This window comes from Candidozyma pseudohaemuli, assembly GCF_003013735.1.
Source record: "Candidozyma pseudohaemuli strain B12108 chromosome Unknown scaffold00001, whole genome shotgun sequence".
NCBI classification, from domain to species: Eukaryota; Fungi; Ascomycota; class Pichiomycetes; order Serinales; family Metschnikowiaceae; genus Candidozyma; species Candidozyma pseudohaemuli.
Window position 1 is genome coordinate 2,907,354 of NW_020194435.1, and position 17,540 is coordinate 2,924,893.

Consider the following 17,540-nt stretch of genomic DNA (forward strand, 5'->3'; position numbering starts at 1 on the left):
ATCCTTTTTGCCAAATTCCTACTGTTGATCGCAATCGATGTGTGGTCAGTGACGTTTCTGCTCTTCTATGACATGTCTCACCTTGCATCCAAAGAGCACACGAACGATCTGACGAAATGTCACAAAAAGACCTGCCAGTCACTATAATCACCAATTGTTTTTACACCTCCAGAAACCTACAAAAGCAAAATGCAACCTACAAAAACGTACCCGTAATCCTATATTACCCATAAATACCGGGACCAACCGTGGTCCTGCTAGATCCGCTAGCTTTTAATCTGACAAAGAGACTTTCCAGAGTCGAATGATGCAATGAAGAACTTGGCGCCCTGAGCCTTCTTGGGCTGGCTCTTCTTGGGCTGGCTCTTAGGTTTCGTCACCTTGATCTTGCTTTGCATAGGAGGCAACGTCAAGGTCTTGATATCCATGCAATTAGCCGTGGTCTCGGCGTGTCCTGCCTTGGGAGACATGGCTGGCGAAGGATAAGCATCGGCGCCCTTGTCAGTGACAGGTAGGCTCTCTGGGGTCTTTGGAGAAGCTGGAACGGAAGATTCCGATGTGGTTTCGTTCTTCAACTCGTCCTCACCAGGCCAGTGGCAGTCAAGGAAGTTTCTGATGCAAGCCTGGCACTTTCCGCCTGTTTTGTGCTCGTCACACTTCTTCTTTCTGCGACGACAGGTCATACAGCCTGTTTTGGTTCTTCTCTTAGAAGCAGTGGGTTTAGGCTCTCTCTTAGTTGCCTTAGTCTTCTTCTCGCACCCTAGGTCAAGAACCTGCTGGTACGCTTTGTAATTCAAAGTTTCGTTGCACATGGTGACTGTGACTTTAAAGATTCTGAAAGAAAGTAGTACTTGAAGATCAACAAATAATTGTGGTTCTTGAAAAGTCTTCTTAGGGTAACAGTGGTATGGCTCACCTCGCTCGTTTCGGAAGGCGAGAGAGATAAGCGCGCCTGTAACGTCAGGAGAAAGCGACAGCAGAAGCTTAACTATGAGCACTGTCGCGCGCTGTTGCTGTTTTCGCGTACTCCGAAGGGCAACCCGCTCCGAAATGGCAAGCAACCACGAGTGCTAACCGCGGCGAGTCATTGCCTGTTTGAGACATCTTGGCCGTCAGACTAGCTATGGGAAAGGATGAGTCAGGAAGATAGTAGTAGAGTTCGGTTGCTTTTGAAGAGTAAATCGGGATTTTGAAGGTTTCGGTAGTTCTAGTGGCATTGAGGTGGTTTATATGGCGTTTTGCTGTTGAGCCGCTCCTGTCTTCTAGAAGCTGCGTTTGCCTTATCCAGTTTGCAGCCATCGGCTGTGCCACAAGTGGTCTAAATCTACGCTTTTGGGTTGTGTTTGAAAACATAAATCTATGAGATCGATAGTTCTATCACTAATTATTGAATATGTCGTCTGTCTTAATTATTCGTCGACATCTTGGTGTATTTGTAGCGACTTGTACCAGGGTCTCTTATCGCCGCAGTGAAGCATGTTACATTTCTATGACGATGTTGCCTTCTATCTGAAGATGGACCAGAGGGTCAGATCAATTTTATCAATAGATGGGGAAACATCCGACGGTCCCATTAATCTATATCTTTGAGTAGTTTGGAATAGGTCATTCTGGTTCAGGATCACATCTCTTCAAGTATGTTGGTAGACTGAAGAAAAGGTCATGAACATATCACCAGCTCATTCTAATAGATATTGTCAAAGGATATAAAAGTGTTCTCGAATGGAAAAGCTTGATGTCATTTTAACCTTTCATTGAACACATGAAGGCTACACTTGTTTCGATGATGCAAAGATGTTCTCATATCGAGGTATACCACTGGAGTTCGTTTTGTCGAAAGAGGTCGTGATTATCAAATGTATTAGAATTGTAAACTCGAAGTGAGCTTTGACTAAATCAGCTTTGAATAAAGTGCAATGGGTATACTGTCAGATCCATTCCTTTTTATATATCGTCTCATAGGAGGTCCGTACTTCTCTCTAGGGAGCCCACACAGTTTCCAAGTTGCAATTCAACAAAGCATTACTTCATGCCACTATCGCTATCAATCTCATGTTTGCTGTACTGCCCCTACATCACGTTCCCTTTCGTATGCTATTTCTATTTACATGATTTCCACACCTATATTTTGTGTCTGTTCTCCTTGGCCACATGCAAGGGGGACCAGATGCCTCTGACGGACTCGTTATTGGACATGACCTTCTGGTTGAACTTGAAGCGATCGTTACCGCTTCTCTGAACGCTCTCCCAGAGCTGCTTGGTGATCTCAGATACGCTCTGGTTTCTCACATCAACAGCCTCGGTCTTGCCGTTGTTGTAGTGAAGAACGAGCTGAGGGTGACCGCTTTGCTGTTTTATTTCAAAGAAAACGTCCTTGTTATCTGATGCAAATTTGTTCAACGATCTCTTCTCATGGGTCAAGAAGTCTCTCATACCCTGAGAAGAGCCGCCCCAGTTGCAGTATTGAAGCGTGACCTTATAACATGGTCTAACAAATGCACCAATACCGTTACGGGCTAGCGTACTTTTGGATATAGCTTTAACTGGCATCGGGCTTTTGGTTGAAGATTCACCACTGATGAATTTTTCTCAGTCTCTGGAATGTGTGGTGCACGGGTGTTTTGCAGTCCCACTGTGGAGTCCAAGAATACTCTTCCAAGATTTAATTAGATTTAGTTAAAAAATAAAAAATTAGATTTTGCGTTTGGATTTTGCATTTTGCATTCGCCAAACCGCAAACGAACCACTCAAAATCTAAAAATCACTACAGATTTTTTCGAAGCTAAGCTCTATTAATGACGATATAATATGCACCAAAAAACGTATTCAAGAAATGAAGGTTTTGTAAAAAGTCTATGACACAATGTTTGCGTCCTGCTTGATCTCGGAGTCTTCAACGACTTCGCCATGTGGAATCTTGAAAAACTGGTTTCTCCAGAAACCATCCTCACCCAAAATCTCCTTACTGGCTAAAGTGTAGTTGAACAAGTAAGGAATGAGCTTGGTCCACACAAGCCAGTAAACGGCACCGATACCGAAAACACCCCAGGTGACGACAGGGTGGATCCAGTAAGGCAAGTCGTTGTAGACAGTTTGGTCGCCAGTTGGTGGAATGTATGGAGCGGCAATCAAGTAAAGGGAAGACAAGAAGAAGAAAACAACCACAGGCCATGGGCAGGTGATTGGAGCCTTCCAGGTGACCTTGCCCTTGTAGTTGTTCCACTTGAGCCACAACAAACCCAAGGCAACAAAAGTGTTGACGACGTTCAATGGGTAAGAAATCAAGTTCATCACGAAGTTGTAAGCATCACCTGGAGGTGGGGCCACAATGGTGACGATACAGACGATCCAGTGCTGGAGTAGACCAACAAATGGAGTGTTGAAGGGCTTCTGGGTGGCGAAGAATCTGGAGAATGGCAAACTTCCCTCACGACCCAATTGCTGAATAATTCTACCCTGGGAGAAAATGACAGACAAGACATTACCCAAGGTGGAGAGGGCGACGAAAACAGAAGCAGCCTTCTCGGCACTTTCACCGAAAGCGTATCTGAAGAAAGCAGAAGCCACAATTCTACCAGAAGTACGAATCTCGTCAGCTGGCACAACGGCGTAGTAAGCAATGTTCACCAACATGTAAAGCACGGTGATGGTGATCAAGGCTGTTGGAGCAGCAATCTTCAAAGTTCTGACTGGGTTCTTGATCTCACCCAAGGCGTAGTTGGCGTTGGAGTAACCAACGTAAGACCAAATAACGTTATACAAGGCATTGACAATACCGAAACCGGTAGGCGTGGTGCCGCTGAAGGCATCGGTGAAGTTGTGGGGGTCACTGAACTCTTTGGTTTTAATACCGCCACCCAAGGCGACCCAGCCGGTGACAGAGATGAAAAGAATAATGGCAACCTTGAAAACACCAAGAACGTTGGCCAAGAACAAACCGGCCTTGACGTTGATACCGTTAACGATGAATGCAAAAGTAATCACACCAATACCGATAGCTCTGGAGTTCCATTGGGTGACTTCAGTGTTGGCAGCATTAAGCAAAAACTCACCAGTGACAATCGAGTTACCAGCAGCCCAACCAAGGAAGAAAACGTAGGATGCGTACATGGCAGTGACGAAAAACTTGGGTTTCTTGTAAATGTACTCCAAGTAGTTCTTTTCACCACCGTTTCTGGGAATGGCAGAACCCAACTCCATGTATGTGAGAAGACCGGTGAAGGCGATGATGGAACCAACGACCCACATAATCAATGAGGTACCCACGGAACCGGAAAGGGTCAAAATAGTGGATGCGGTGGAGAAAACACCGGCACCGATAATTCTGTTTGTGACAAGGAAGATGGACGATATTATACCAATGTTCTTCTTGTTCTGGTCGATGTTGACGACGGCGGCGTCATTTTCGGTATCTTGGAGAGATTGGATCTCATTGGAGTTCTTAATGAACGAGGAACCCTCAGAGTCCTTTTTTAATTCGGAATCAGCCATCGCTAAAACTTTAGATATGGTGTTTGAAAAGGATCTTGACGTAGATATATAGTCACAAGTGTGGTAGTAAAAAGAAATGCCATAGCTGCTGCACTTGCAGCTCCAGCAGACGATCGCCCTAGAAGCGCGGCCGGTAATACCCTCGGAAGTCGCGCTTGGTCACATATATTCATCACGTTCCCATGCGGCTTGGCCCGCCAGCGGCCCGGAAAAACCTTTGCAACACCCTCGGATGTCGCACAAACCTCGGCAACCGCCCTGCAGGCACACCTTTCGTTGCACTTTTTGCCATTTTTTTCATGTCCACACCTTGGCAGAATAAGTAGACTTTCAGCCACAGTAATACTGGGGTAATATGCGCAGCATGATGTGATTAATTAAGCCTGGTTTTGTAACTTACTCTTCAATTGCTCTTCAAATAATTTTCGGAAGACCCTGTCCTTCACTCCGAACGTTTTTACCATTTCTAAGAGTCCGAAACGGTCTGCTGACGCTAGATGGTAATGTCATTTCACGTGACCCCATTCTATGATGACTTCGCTTACTGCTCACACTAACTATTGTCCTGCTGCGCGAGCTAATGTATGAGGCAATTTTCGGTTTGCAGCCACAAATTTACTTCTTTACGAGTTGCGATGCTAATTACTCCATTTACAGTTTATGCGTGCTTATCTAAATAGAAACTCCTTCTCTCTCATGCGCTTCAAACCAATTGGGAAAGCGCTTTTTCAACTGCTAGCAAGCTCTCTTCGGTGCCCACCACATACACAAAACCGTTGTGTTTGTCATTTGCTCTTGGCACCGTGATGAATGCTCCCGTGTTCTTGCGAATCTCCTTGATGTTGCGGCCTTGGGGTCCCAAGAGACGTGGAACCTTATTCTTGGGGTCCTTGAGATAGAACCATCCCCCGTGCGTAGCGGCCTTGGCCTTCTCCAAGCGTTCTTGAACAATCTCGGCCACCTTGGCTGTGGCGTCTTTTTCACCTTGGAGTCTCCATGGAATCACAACATCTTCGCCATCGGGCTTCTCCAACAATGCAGTGGTGAACTTGAACGCCGAATCGTCCCCCTCTTCAGCCACAGCTCCCTCTGGTGGGGCGGGGATGTAGCCATTGGTGAGTTTGGATGCTTTTCTTGTCAAGTTGCCATGAGTCACGTCCACCTTGTAGTCAGACTTGAACGTCTTGAAGATGGCTGCTTTTTCGGAAACGAGCGAGTGCAAGGAGCTGGGCACTTCCACAACCTCGTTCCAGTCGTCCTTGGTCATCTCGACGATCTTCTCCTTCAATTTTTCAATTTTTTCAGGCAATCCAATCAATTTGATCTCAGTCAGGCTGTCGCTGGCTCTTGGGATCGAAATGGTCACTCCATAGTCCTCTTCCAATTTGTGACGAACAGATCCACCAGTACCGATAAGTGCTCCGTGTCTGTCCTTGGCAACCTCGACGGTCTCCACCACAGAAGCCTCCTTGTCAGCCACAATCTTCTTGACTTGCTCAATCACCTTCTCCACAATTTCCTTGTCACCGGCAGAGACAACCTCCTCCGATCCAGAGCCCTCGTCTGGAACACGCAACAAGTGAATGTACTTTTGTCTGGCAACATCCTCACCACCAGCCTTGCTGATGATTTCTCTCATCACGCTACCGCTTGGGCCAATCAAGTCACGGTGGTACTTGGCGGGCACGTTGATGGTAATGGTGACGAAGTTTTCAACCTCCTCGATGATCTCCTTCACTCTCTTGATGGTATCCTTCAATGCGGTTCTGGAACCAGTGAACTCAACCTCGGCATAGCCCTGTTCCTCCTCAGCTGCCTTGTCTCTGTTGAAATGGTACTCAACACCAAAGCCCTCGGTAATGTCTCTGATGGTCTCACCACCCTTTCCGATAACTCTGGCCAATGCCTTGGATGGAATCTTGATGGACTCCTTGTGACCATTCTCCTTTTCGAAATTGAGCAATTCCTTGATCTCTTCTTCGGCCTTAGCAACACCTCTAGAAGGACCCTTGATGGTGACTTCATCCTTGTTGGAAGGAGTGTCATCGTACTTCTGGCTCAGGAAGTCGGTCTTTTCTGATGGGAATCTGATGGCAACACTGTATTTGTCCTGCAATCTGTTCATGTAAACAAAACGAGGACCAGCAATACGCTTGTGGTACTGTTGCTCAACTCTGACTCTGGCGACGGTTTCGTCAGCATGCTTTTTAGCCGACTTCAGGAGAATCTCCTTAGCGGCCTCGACAGATCTCTTCTGACCCACGAGATGCAATGTAGTTTTGATACTCTTGTCTGTGACAGACTCGGTCTTTTCGTTTTGTTCGATGTTGATGTCGTACTCTCTTCTGAGAGCTTGGATGGCACTGCCACCTCTACCAACAATTCTTGGAAGCACGAAAGCGGGAAGCTCGATTGAAGAAGTGTACTTCTTGCCGTGCTCCTCAAAGTCTCTAACAAGACCGTTAATGCTGTCCTTGATCTTCTCAACATACTCCTTGAGACCATGGATGTAGATGCTATTTTCACTGCTCTGGGTGCCGTCATTGTGGAGCTCAACCTCCACAGCGTTAACTGGGAATTCGGCAATCAAAGACTTCAACACAGCCTTGTTTTCACCTGCAATGGCGTTTTGCTTCTTGGAGTCGACAGTCAAGACGGTGCTGGACAAGGAGTCTTGCTTGGCTCTCAATTGGTCCAAGCTCTTGTTGACCTCCAGCAAGTTGTCAGTAGAGGAAACGTCGACATCAAAGTCGTCGCTCTCCTCAGTCTCGGAGACGTCAAACAAGACGATTCTGTTGCCAAGCACAACGTAGTCGGCCTTGTTAGCAGGTGCAGAGATATCAAGAATGGCTGGGGCTTCCTGAACCAAGAAGCTGTCGATGTCCTCAATAACCTTGGACTTTTCAGGCGAGAACTTGTTGACAGTGGCGACAATGGCCTTTCTTGTCTGGCTTGCAACATCGGGCTCAGCAGCGTTGACTGTGATCTCAATTGGAATAGAGGTGTTGGACTCGTCAGCCAAGAAGTCAAACTTAGGGGGAGTAATGACGACGTTTTGGGCAGCGGCGATCTTTTTGAAATGACCGTTCTTTCTCAACAATGCAGCTACAGCTCTAACGTGAGGAAGGTTACCCTTGTGGGCCTTGCTCATGTCCAAGACGTCCACCTTGTACTGAGAGGTGGTCTGTCTGGCTTTCTCCTGAGCAGCAGCGATCTTCTTCTTCTCACCAATGAATTTGACGTCAGTCTCGCCTTCCTCAGGCAACTTGATGAAAACATCGTCTTCCTCAATGATCTGCTTGATGGGTAAGAACTGGTGCTTGACCTGAGGAATAGGAACAGAGTGAACAGTGAGTCTGGCCTCGAGAGAAGCAAGGAGGTCCTTCAACTCGTCACGGGCCTCCAAAGCGGCCTCTCTGTCGCCAGAGATGATCACGTTAGTCGAAGGAGAATCCCAGGCAGGGAAGCTGAATTCAAGCTGGGAGTACTTGGACTCAATAGGCTCGGCAGCTTTGGCAACGAAAGGCTTCACAAAGTCAGAAACAGCGATCTTGACGGACATGTTCTTGGTCTCCTCCTTGACGATAGCCAAGATAGCAGCCTTAGCGCCCTTACATCCTTCAGCGTCACCTTCAATGGTAACAGGCACGGTTTTGGCAAAAATGTCGTCGGCGTCCTCGGGTTCAGGAGATGGCAGTTCGTCCTCATTGGCAATGTCCACCTTGACCTGGAACTCCAGGATGATAGGCTTCAAGGTTCTGCCCTGAGCACCAATGACTCTAGAACGCACCTTGGCGGGAATGGCAAAGTTCACAACAACAGGCTTGGTCAATTTCTTGATCACAAGACGCTTGGCCAATTTGACCGCATCCGGCGCACCCGTGATCAAAAAGGTTCTCTTCTTGGTGTACTGGGAGGAGGTGCACTCGATACTGGCCTTGGTCTCGGTCTTGATGGCAGTCAAAATCTTGATGAATTCAGCACGGGCAACGTTCAATTGGTCATCGGCGTCCAAGGAGAAAGCTTCCTGGACGCTGGAGTTCTTGAACGAAGACTTGGACGAAGCAGAAGGCCTAGGCTTCAACACAGAAGCAGCAGGCTTGGCTTGACCGTTTCCGTTTCCGTTTCCGTTGACACCAGGACCCCAGAGAGTGGTGTTTCCACCGGCACTAGGGGAGCTTTGACGGCCTCCAAGAACAGGGAAGGCGTTTTCCTTGGAGACAGGCTCCTTGGACTTCTTCACAGGCTTGGGCTCTTCAGCAACATAGGTGCCGTTGACACGGGCAGCAATGATCTCGGCTGGAGTGGACATGTCGTAATCGATTTTCTTGTCAGGGTTTCACACAGGGGGCAATGCTTAGTTGAGATAAGCAGCGGGAAGGTCAGTGTTGGTCGTAGAGGCTACGGACTAGCACTTTATTTTTTTTTGATTTATTTTTTTTTTCAAATGTTTAGTTTGGTAGCAGAACGCTTAAAGCAGAAAGGCTGATCCAAAGGTTATGGTATAAGACACAGGGGGTGCTTGGAGGAGAAGTGGTGGGTATAGATCTGGGTTGGAAATTTGATGGGAACAAGCCATGGCTGTGTACTGCACATAGGGCCCGCTAACCTCGCCCAACCTCACCTGCTCCACTAGGAGAGAGGTTTTGTAGACGATTAGTCAGATATGAGAAAAAAAACGTGGGTTTTAAAAAGTGGTCAAAATGCAGGCAAAAAAAATGCTTAGAAAAAGTGCCTTTTTCTTCATATTCCTAAATGTCCCTCGCCATCTTCTGCTATTAGTGTATTCCTAATCTAGTCTGATGGAACTATCTAGAGCCTCAGTTGAGGTGTACGGGTGTATCACAAGCCACGTCACTCGCTTACATGCCTACCGTGCGCTAGAATTTGGTCTGCGGCCTCGTAACGTGGCGCTCTCTGCAGGTCCGATTATGCCCGTGTGGTTTGTTGCAAAATTCCACACTTCAGACAAGCCACACCCGTCTAGAGCTCCTCCCAGAGTCTCTGTGTGAGCATGTACTCTTCGTTGAGCTCGTCAATCTCCTGCCAGTTGCCAATAAAATCGTCGCCTCTAACCACACCAGGAAGTGTCTTGCCCAGCGCATACCTTCTCCAGATTTTTTTGGCCTCCTCATCCGTGCCCAAGTCCTTGTACTCAAACTTCACGCCATTGGCTTGCAAAATTGTCGTAAGACGGTTGGTCCTCTGCATGATTTGCATACCACCAGCAAGCGACGTGTAGATGTAAACTGGCAAAGACTGGAGGTGCTTGCGCAATTCTTCCTGAGAAACGCCAAACTCATCGTCCTTTTTGGTATCAGCAGCTGCTGCGGCTGCTCCACCACCAACAACAGCACCGAGACCCTGCTTAATCAGGCCAAACCATCCCTGGCTGGCGGCCTGAGGTGTGCTCTTTTCCAGCACTACCTCCTTGTCTTTCACTTCAGAATCGTCCTTGACGTCTGCGAGAGGTGCAGTGGTGGTCTTCTCAGATTTGGGGAATTCCTCTTTGACGTCCTTTGTAGAAACATCTGCTGCCTCCTCCTCGTCAGCATCCTTGGTTGTCTCCTCCTTGGCAGTCTCTGCTGCCTCCTCATCTTCGCCATCCTTTGTGGTCTTCTCCTTAGAAGTCTCTGCTGCCTTTTCCAGCTCCTGAGCCCCCAATTTCTGTTCTGCACTTTCATCAGAGGCCTGCTTCTCCTCCTCCTCTTCAGCGACGATTTCGGTGGCCTTCACCTTTTGACTGTCGGTAGGAACGTCGTCATTCTTAATATCCACGATCTCACCTTCTGTTTCTGGAGCATCCTCCTCAACAACGTCACCTTCGTCCTTTTTGAGCTCCTTGGCAGTTTCAGGTTCCGTAGATACAGCTTCCTTTGGCAAGGCGGTCTCACTGGCAGGCTCTATCGTCTTGTCTTCTTCAGAATCATACTTTGACCTCTCCTTCTCTACCACGGTAGCTGGCTTAGTAACATCCTTGCCGGTAGTAGCCTCAGCGGCCTCTGCATCCTCTGCCTCAAGCTCCTTGTCGTCGTTGGCAGTCTCACCAATGAGAGAAGGCTGAGTGGCCGGAGCTTCTGTCTCAGGAGCAACGTTCTCTTTCTCTTTGTCAAAGTCAATCACAGGAACCTTGGCTCCATGCTTGTCAGTCTCGACACCCTCCTTGACTGTCTCGCTCTTCTTCTCAACAGAGTTACCTTCTTCGTCAACAGATTCGTCGAGTTTCTGTTCTGGTTCTGCAGCAGGCTCGTCTTCCTCGACACCGCCTTCAGCTATAAGGCTTGGTTTGGGCTCCTCCTCTTCAGCGACATCTTTGTCTTCAGGAGTAGGATCTTCCTCGGCCTTGATATCCTTTGCCTCTTCCTTGTCAGTGACGTTTGCGACTGGCTCAGAAACCAAATTTGGCTTGGTCTCCTCGTCATCAGAGAGAATTTCCTTACTCTTTGTGGTTTCTGCTGTTACATCATCTGCAGCGCTTGTATCAAGAGCCTTTGGCGAAGCCTTTTCCAGTGGCTCGTCTGCCTCTTGAACAAATGACTTAGTGGAGCTTTGTAAAGCTGTGGTCGAGGGCTCATCGTCCTTTACGTCCTTTTCCGTCGCAGATTTCAGAGCATCTTCAGTTGACTCGTCTACCTCCTTTCTCTCATTCTTGTCTAGCTTGATGTCAGCCGCAGTGACAGTAGGTGCCTCCTCAGCTATGAGCTGCTCTTTGGCCTCCTTGATCTTGTCTTCCGCCAGCTCGTCAATCTCCACGGACTCACTTGATTCAGGAGCTTCCTCACTCACCTCAGGCGCGATATCACGATGAACCTCATGGTCAGCCTTCGAATCGTCAATCTTGATATCTTTAGCTGTAACGGTTGGTGCAGACTCGTCAATGAGCTGCTCCTTCGTTTCAGCGTCCTTTTCTTCTGCGGCAACATCGCTGACAGGGGCTTTTTCAGATTCCTCTTCGACAGCTTCCTTTGTGGAAGTGTCTTCGCTCGAGGCACCCAATGGGGACTTCTTCGAGAGAGGAATAGCACTCGACTCATCATCCTCGGAGATGTCCCTGCCCGACACGTCTTCCTTGGAGATGTCTTTGCTCGACTCGTCTTCCTTGTAAATGTCCTTGCTCGACTCTTCGGCTTCAGCGGTGTCCTTGCTTTCTTCCTCGATTTCCTCTGAAGTCAACGCATCGGTTGCCTTTGGTTCAGCATCTTCAGTAATAGAAGTTTCAGCCAAGCTGGGCGCCTTTTCTGCTGGCTTCTTCTGAGCGTCAATGATGTCCGAGGCATCTTGCTTCTTGGAAGGACTCACGGCATTCTTCATGACGTTGTCGAGGTCCTCAACCTGGTCAAACGGATCGTCGCTAATCAAAGCACCCTCTTGTGCGAGCTCCTCGTGGTTGGCATCGTTCTTCTCGTTAATGGAATCAACATTGTGTCTAGGCTGCCTGGATCTTGATCTAGAAATGCTTCTCAAGTAATTCGTTGAAGATTCTGATCTCACAGAATACAAAGACGCTTCGTCCAAATTGCGGTTCACAGTGTCCACATTGAAGTTAGTGTAGTCACCGGTGGTCACCAAGGATGGATCTCTAGTGAGACCCTGCTCACCATGGAAAGCCTTGAGGTTCTCCTCCTCGGCGGCAGCAATGGACTCACCCATAGTGGGCTTCGAGTGTCTAGTAGCTCTGCTATCCTCTTCTTCCTCGTCCACATCAAAATCAGCTGGACGTTCATACTTGAGAGGAGTGTCAGGGTGAATGTTCTTGTAGGTATCGCCACGGGCCAAATGTGGATTGGAGGTGGTTGAAGACTTCAGCCTGGTGTCTCTGTCGGTTGACTTATCCCTGAACCCGGTTCTGGACCTGCTGGGAGACCGCTCATAGGAAGCAAAGTACGGACTGTGCAATGAGTCCGACAGTCTGATGTTGGCGTTCTCACCAAAGTCCAAATGTTTACCCAAAGCAGGGGCCCTTCTTGCAGGCGAAGCCCTTGTATTCGAAGGAACACGAGCTGGCAAGTCTGCAAGGTTATTACTCTTGGAGCGCTCTCTATCGTTAGAAGAGGGCAACTTGCTGAGATCATAAGACTGAACCGAGCTCAATAAGTCCGAATGGTCAGCGATCTGGTGATCAAGCTGGTATTCGGACAAATTGGGGGCGGAGAAGTTGTCGTTTTCGTAGATCAGATCCTCCTTGGGCTCTGTCTTGTCATTGTCCACGGTTGACAGGGCAGAAATGGGCACACTTTCCGGATCCACAGAGCCCAGCTTGACCTGTGGTTCCAAAGGCTCGTCTGCAGCCTTAGGGGCTTCTTTCTGCGGCGTACTTTCACTGGAAGATTCCTCCTGGGGCTTCTTCTTTTCAGGAGCGTACTTAGCATCCGACTTGATCTTGCCCGTATCGTCCAAAAACTTGTCGAAATCCTCTTCAGAGCCTAGAAGCGCACCTTCGTTGATCAAATCGTCCAAAGACGCTCCAATTGACAGGTCCAAGATCAGGTGTTTCTTGGGCTTGCTTTTGGAACGGCCCTTGTACTTCTCTGGGTGGATGTAGTTCTGATGCACCAGGTCGTCGGCCGAACGGATCGACAGACCCACCAACGATGGCGTATCCAACTTCTCTGCTTTTTCAATTTGCTCCTCGATGTCCATGATGAAGAATCAAGTATTGCTTGGGTATGCCTGATAGCGTATCGATAACCAAGTGCCGGATCGAATGTCAGCGGCACGTGAGGTTATCTTGGATTCAGAGCTGGGGAAAGGAGAAAAAGAGAAAATGGTGTAGATAGATGAAATTCTGATAGAAAAATAGAGAAATCGTAGAAACCAGAATTTTTTGATTCTGGTGGTTTTGGTGGTTTTTGTGGTATCGAGGATCGGTGCCTCACTAGGGGGGGCTCTCGGTGGCTTGGGCTGCTGTTTACGTCCAATCTGGCGCCAGGAATGTGAGGCAAATACGATCATATTATAGCAAGATTGGTGGTTTTGGATTCAGGCTAGTTTTATAAAACGTGGCCTGGAGGCGAGAAATGAACAATGAAGGCGCCCACATTGTTTATCTCGTTGGACGAGTTTTGATGGGTAGACGATTCTGAAAAATAGCCGTGGGTTTGCTAGGCCGTCTTCGCCGTAAATGGCTGCAAACAAGGCCGAGGCAGGAAGATAAACAAGGCGGGTTTGGCCATTGGCCATCAGCCAAGTAAAAGCGATAAAGCTGAAGACAAAATTATCAGGGAGTAGAAAAAGAAGAAGTAGTTGCAAAATGACGAATCCGGTTTAGGTGGTTATGTGGATGTCCAGACGGTGTCTGAGAAAGCTGCAAGGGTCGCTATTTTTCAGGCCTAGGCCAAGTCCACCATATCAGACACCCGGGTATCCACAATTTAGACATTTGACGAATGGAAGAAGAAAAAAAAAAAAAAAGAAGTCTTGACGCTTCTTCAAGAATTACTCTTGTCACCGTAATCACCGTAATCTCGTCTCAGGCTTATTCACCTTTCGGCTGTTGTGCTATCGGACCCTCAGTAAACATACACCCCACACTACAGATACACGGGCTCAAGGCCCTTGTCGTCACGCCATGACTCCAGAAAATACCACCTCGTCACCAAAATAAAAGTGCCTTGCTCTTTTGCCAAATTCCAAAAATTTCCATTTTGGCTCCTCCTGGGAAGCGGCTGCAAATAGCTCATCCAACATATCCGCTTTGGGCTCGGAGCATTCTTATCCTAGTGTCGCTTGCTGGTTCCACGCGGTGTTTTTCACATTCTCATACGCAAATCCGGCAACTTGAATGTGCCGTGGGTTGCCTTAACTCGAGGATTTTCCAAATACTCGAAATCCCTGGAGTTTGGCAAAATGGGCAAAATCCTCCTCTTTTAAGCTGGCTGCTGGATGGGGTCCGTGTGCCTCGTGCTGATCCTGTCCTGCTTGCATGGCCGCAAAACAAACAATCTCCACTGGTCCGAACACCCATCCTCGACCCTCCGGCCTGGCTCTACTTCCAGTTATTTTATATGTAAATCCTGCTCGAGTCTCTGGCCCGCCTGACCCCGGGGGTCCGTGATTTGTAAGTACCTTATTTTGTGACAGGTCACGTGACTTATCATAAAAAGCCGTTTAAACCGTACTTCCAGCGGCCGGAGCGGGTGGCCAACCACTCCATCGCCAAATTCAGACAATTCTCTTTCGTATTCGTCTTTTCCTACAAAAAAATCCCAAAAACCACCCCCATATTTCGTAGCCCTCACAGCAACTTGTGGCAGGAAAAGAAAGCAGGCTGCGGCACCACCACAGAAAAAAGAAAATCGCCTCGCACCTCCGATTCCCTCCACTACTTCTTCCCAGCATCGCTGAAAACCCGCTATTTCCACCTGTTTTTCCCAAGATTCCCATCCTAAAAATCTAGGTAGAGCATTCAAACCACCTTCGGCATCTATAGAACCGGCAACATTTCCTCCCATTTCCCACCACCCACACTATTTGTTTGTAACCACAATGAGTTCAAAGTCAGCAGCAGCCATCCTCCAGCGGCAGTTCAGAGACTTGACGGACCCCAAGAAGGGCATCCCCTCATTCCACATCGAGCTTGACGACGACAACATCTTCTTATGGAACATCGGCATCATGGTGCTCAACAAGGAGTCCATGTACCACGGGGGGTTCTTCAAGGGCCAGATGCGTTTCCCTGCTGACTTTCCCTTCTCGCCCCCAACGTTCCGTTTCACGCCCGCCATCTACCACCCCAACGTGTACCGTGACGGCAGATTGTGCATTTCCATTCTCCACCAGGGAGGTGACCCTACCTCGGACGAGCCTGACAGCGAGACCTGGTCGCCTGCGCAGACGGTGGAGCTGGTGTTGATTTCCATTGTTTCGCTTTTGGAGGACCCCAACATCCTGCTGCCTGCCAACATCGACGCTTCCGTCGAGTTGAGAAAGAGCCCCGATGCCTACAAGAAGAAGGTGATGCAAGAGGTGAACCGGTCCAAGGGCGACATCCCCGAGGGCTTTGTGGTTCCCGAGAGCGAGGTCCACGCTTACGGTGCCGGCTCGGGCGCCAAGGACGTCGAGCAGGAGCCTGTGGACGAGGACTTCTGGTACGACAGTGAGGAGGAGAGTTTTGATGAGGAGAGCCTCATGGATGACATGGACGAGGTTGAGGACGACGTCGAAGAGGAGAGCGACGTTGACATGGTGGTGAAGTGAGCTTAGCGGCATAGGTATACCCTCTTCGGGTACAGACCTTCCGTATCGGCACACTACACGCCCAGCATTTTGCGTATCTTTGAGTACGAACGTCCCGCTGGCCTTTCATTTACTGCCCGAGGCCATGGAGTCTGCGTGATTCCGGCCCGCAGTCGCCAGCCATCTAATGCATCTACGACCTTACTTCTCCGTGCACCGCACTTTATTCTATTTCGTGATTCCTGTTTAGCATAATAGCACCCGGTCTAAGCCGCCACGTAGCCCTGAAGCTCGTTTTCTAGCGTCTCTGTAAGCACGTCAAGCTGTGCCTTGGCCTTTCCGTCTTCGTACCCGCTAAGGTAGAAAATCACCACATACATCAGGTTCTTGGGGCCTCCTTCCGTAGAAAAGCGTTTCACCATCGTCCTTAAGTTTCCGTCCACGTCCATAACAGCCCAATCGTCCAAGTCGGCGCTTTTCGCCTTGGTCTGCTGATGAAACGCATTGATTGCCAACAACGAGAACACCTTGAGATTGTCTGAAGAGATGTCCAGGTTTGGCACCAGCACCGTCGCCAACGGAAGACCCTTTTTGGAAAGAAGCGATGCAGATATAGGCCCCTGGCCCGCCAGCGAGAGCACTTGTGAGAGGGTTTTGGAGATGTGCTTTGGTTGTAGCATGTAGTTGATATAGTGCGAGTGCGCCTGGAATGTTGAGGTGATATAGAGAAGAGACGATAAGGTTTGCAGCACCAAAGCTGCAGATTAAGCTTTGCTACAGTCGGGGATGCATTTTTGGATGTCTCCTTTTGAAGTTTTGATTTGATTGGAGAATGGCTTGGGAATCGACAAGGTGAGGTTTTGGTGCTGTTTTGCTAGCGGAATGGCTTTCCGATGGGTATAGTGGTAAGAGGATGTCGTCAATTCTTAAGATGCTGGACGTGTAGTTCTTTTGTCTGAAAGCTTTAGTTCTGGTTTTTGGGAGACATATTTGTGGTGAGCGTATTTTGTCTATTGCAATCCTCAGCTTAATAGTGCGGACTGGCTGCAAAATGAGACCCCAAGTCGAAAATTGAAATGTACGCTTTACTTGGGAAAACAATAAACCAGGGAGTTTGACGAAAATGAGTCCTCCTTATGCTGCAACGCAATGCCAGATATTAGAGAAACACGGCTAAGACGTGAATGGCAAGTATCCATATTATTACTGATCACCCAGCAAGACCTCGGTCGTCAACCACCTATAGAGTTCTATGAATGGAGCCTTCCTCAAAGCTTCTCAACAGCCCTACACTGAAAATTCTTTGCCTACTATCAGGAAACCTCGAAGAGAATTGCCGTTCCTACCAGGAAATACACAAAACTGTCAGCCCATCGCCAGCCCTAAAACAGCTTCCCTCAAAATCTCCAAAATCACCACCCTCATCGTACAACCAAATTCCAAAAATTCCAAGTCAAAACAGCAACGACCTGCTTCAAGTAATGTCAACAGATCCTTCCAAATTTGATCCATTGTCACTCGCACCATCGTCCAGTAAGCACTGTCGCAGCTGGTTTGCAGCCGTTTCGCAGCCCAAGCAACACCTTGGAACCGCCCCCACCAACCCAAATTTTTTAATTTTTAAAAAACTGAAAGTTCTCTTAATCTCATTTCCTTCACAAATGTCATCTTTTATTCCCCACCTGGAAAGCTCACCTCAACCTCAAATGTAAACAGTGGCATGCAGCCTACTGGTTTTTTCTCATTCTCACGACGCGAATCTTCGTGTTTTGCTCCTACCACTAACACATAGACCTCAGCCCGTCTACACCATCTACGGATCCTCTATTCGCATTACTGTTCCTTCTCAGCATTGTCAACTAATAGCTTTTCAG

General features: G+C 48.3%; 7 protein-coding genes across 7 annotated transcripts; 1 reads left to right on the forward strand and 6 right to left on the reverse strand.

Moving 5' to 3' along the window:
* Positions 1–266: 266 nt before the first annotated feature.
* ZCF3 (Zcf3p) lies at positions 267–812 on the reverse strand (the record flags this gene model as incomplete). The annotated part of the gene is made up of 1 exon (XM_024856726.1): positions 267–812. One exon carries the CDS (start codon positions 810–812, stop codon positions 267–269), a length of 546 nt encoding a protein of 181 aa, XP_024716325.1.
* A 1,309-nt stretch (positions 813–2,121) lies between these two features.
* Positions 2,122–2,550, reverse strand: C7M61_001314 (mitochondrial 54S ribosomal protein mL43; the record flags this gene model as incomplete). Its single annotated transcript, XM_024856727.1, has 1 exon — positions 2,122–2,550. The coding sequence occupies one exon, from the start codon at positions 2,548–2,550 to the stop codon at positions 2,122–2,124; it is 429 nt and encodes a 142-aa protein (XP_024716326.1).
* A 303-nt stretch (positions 2,551–2,853) lies between these two features.
* Positions 2,854–4,491, reverse strand: MUP1 (Mup1p; the record flags this gene model as incomplete). Its single annotated transcript, XM_024856728.1, has 1 exon — positions 2,854–4,491. The coding sequence occupies one exon, from the start codon at positions 4,489–4,491 to the stop codon at positions 2,854–2,856; it is 1,638 nt and encodes a 545-aa protein (XP_024716327.1).
* A 703-nt stretch (positions 4,492–5,194) lies between these two features.
* On the reverse strand, positions 5,195–8,803 carry C7M61_001316 (uncharacterized protein; the record flags this gene model as incomplete). The annotated part of the gene is made up of 1 exon (XM_024856729.1): positions 5,195–8,803. One exon carries the CDS (start codon positions 8,801–8,803, stop codon positions 5,195–5,197), a length of 3,609 nt encoding a protein of 1,202 aa, XP_024716328.1.
* Positions 8,804–9,474: 671 nt separating this feature from the next.
* C7M61_001317 (uncharacterized protein) lies at positions 9,475–13,131 on the reverse strand (the record flags this gene model as incomplete). Its single annotated transcript, XM_024856730.1, has 1 exon — positions 9,475–13,131. The coding sequence occupies one exon, from the start codon at positions 13,129–13,131 to the stop codon at positions 9,475–9,477; it is 3,657 nt and encodes a 1,218-aa protein (XP_024716329.1).
* Positions 13,132–14,976: 1,845 nt separating this feature from the next.
* On the forward strand, positions 14,977–15,687 carry CDC34 (SCF E2 ubiquitin-protein ligase catalytic subunit; the record flags this gene model as incomplete). The annotated part of the gene is made up of 1 exon (XM_024856731.1): positions 14,977–15,687. The coding sequence occupies one exon, from the start codon at positions 14,977–14,979 to the stop codon at positions 15,685–15,687; it is 711 nt and encodes a 236-aa protein (XP_024716330.1).
* Positions 15,688–15,932: 245 nt separating this feature from the next.
* Positions 15,933–16,346, reverse strand: C7M61_001319 (uncharacterized protein; the record flags this gene model as incomplete). Its single annotated transcript, XM_024856732.1, has 1 exon — positions 15,933–16,346. One exon carries the CDS (start codon positions 16,344–16,346, stop codon positions 15,933–15,935), a length of 414 nt encoding a protein of 137 aa, XP_024716331.1.
* Between the last annotated feature and the right edge of the window lie 1,194 nt (positions 16,347–17,540).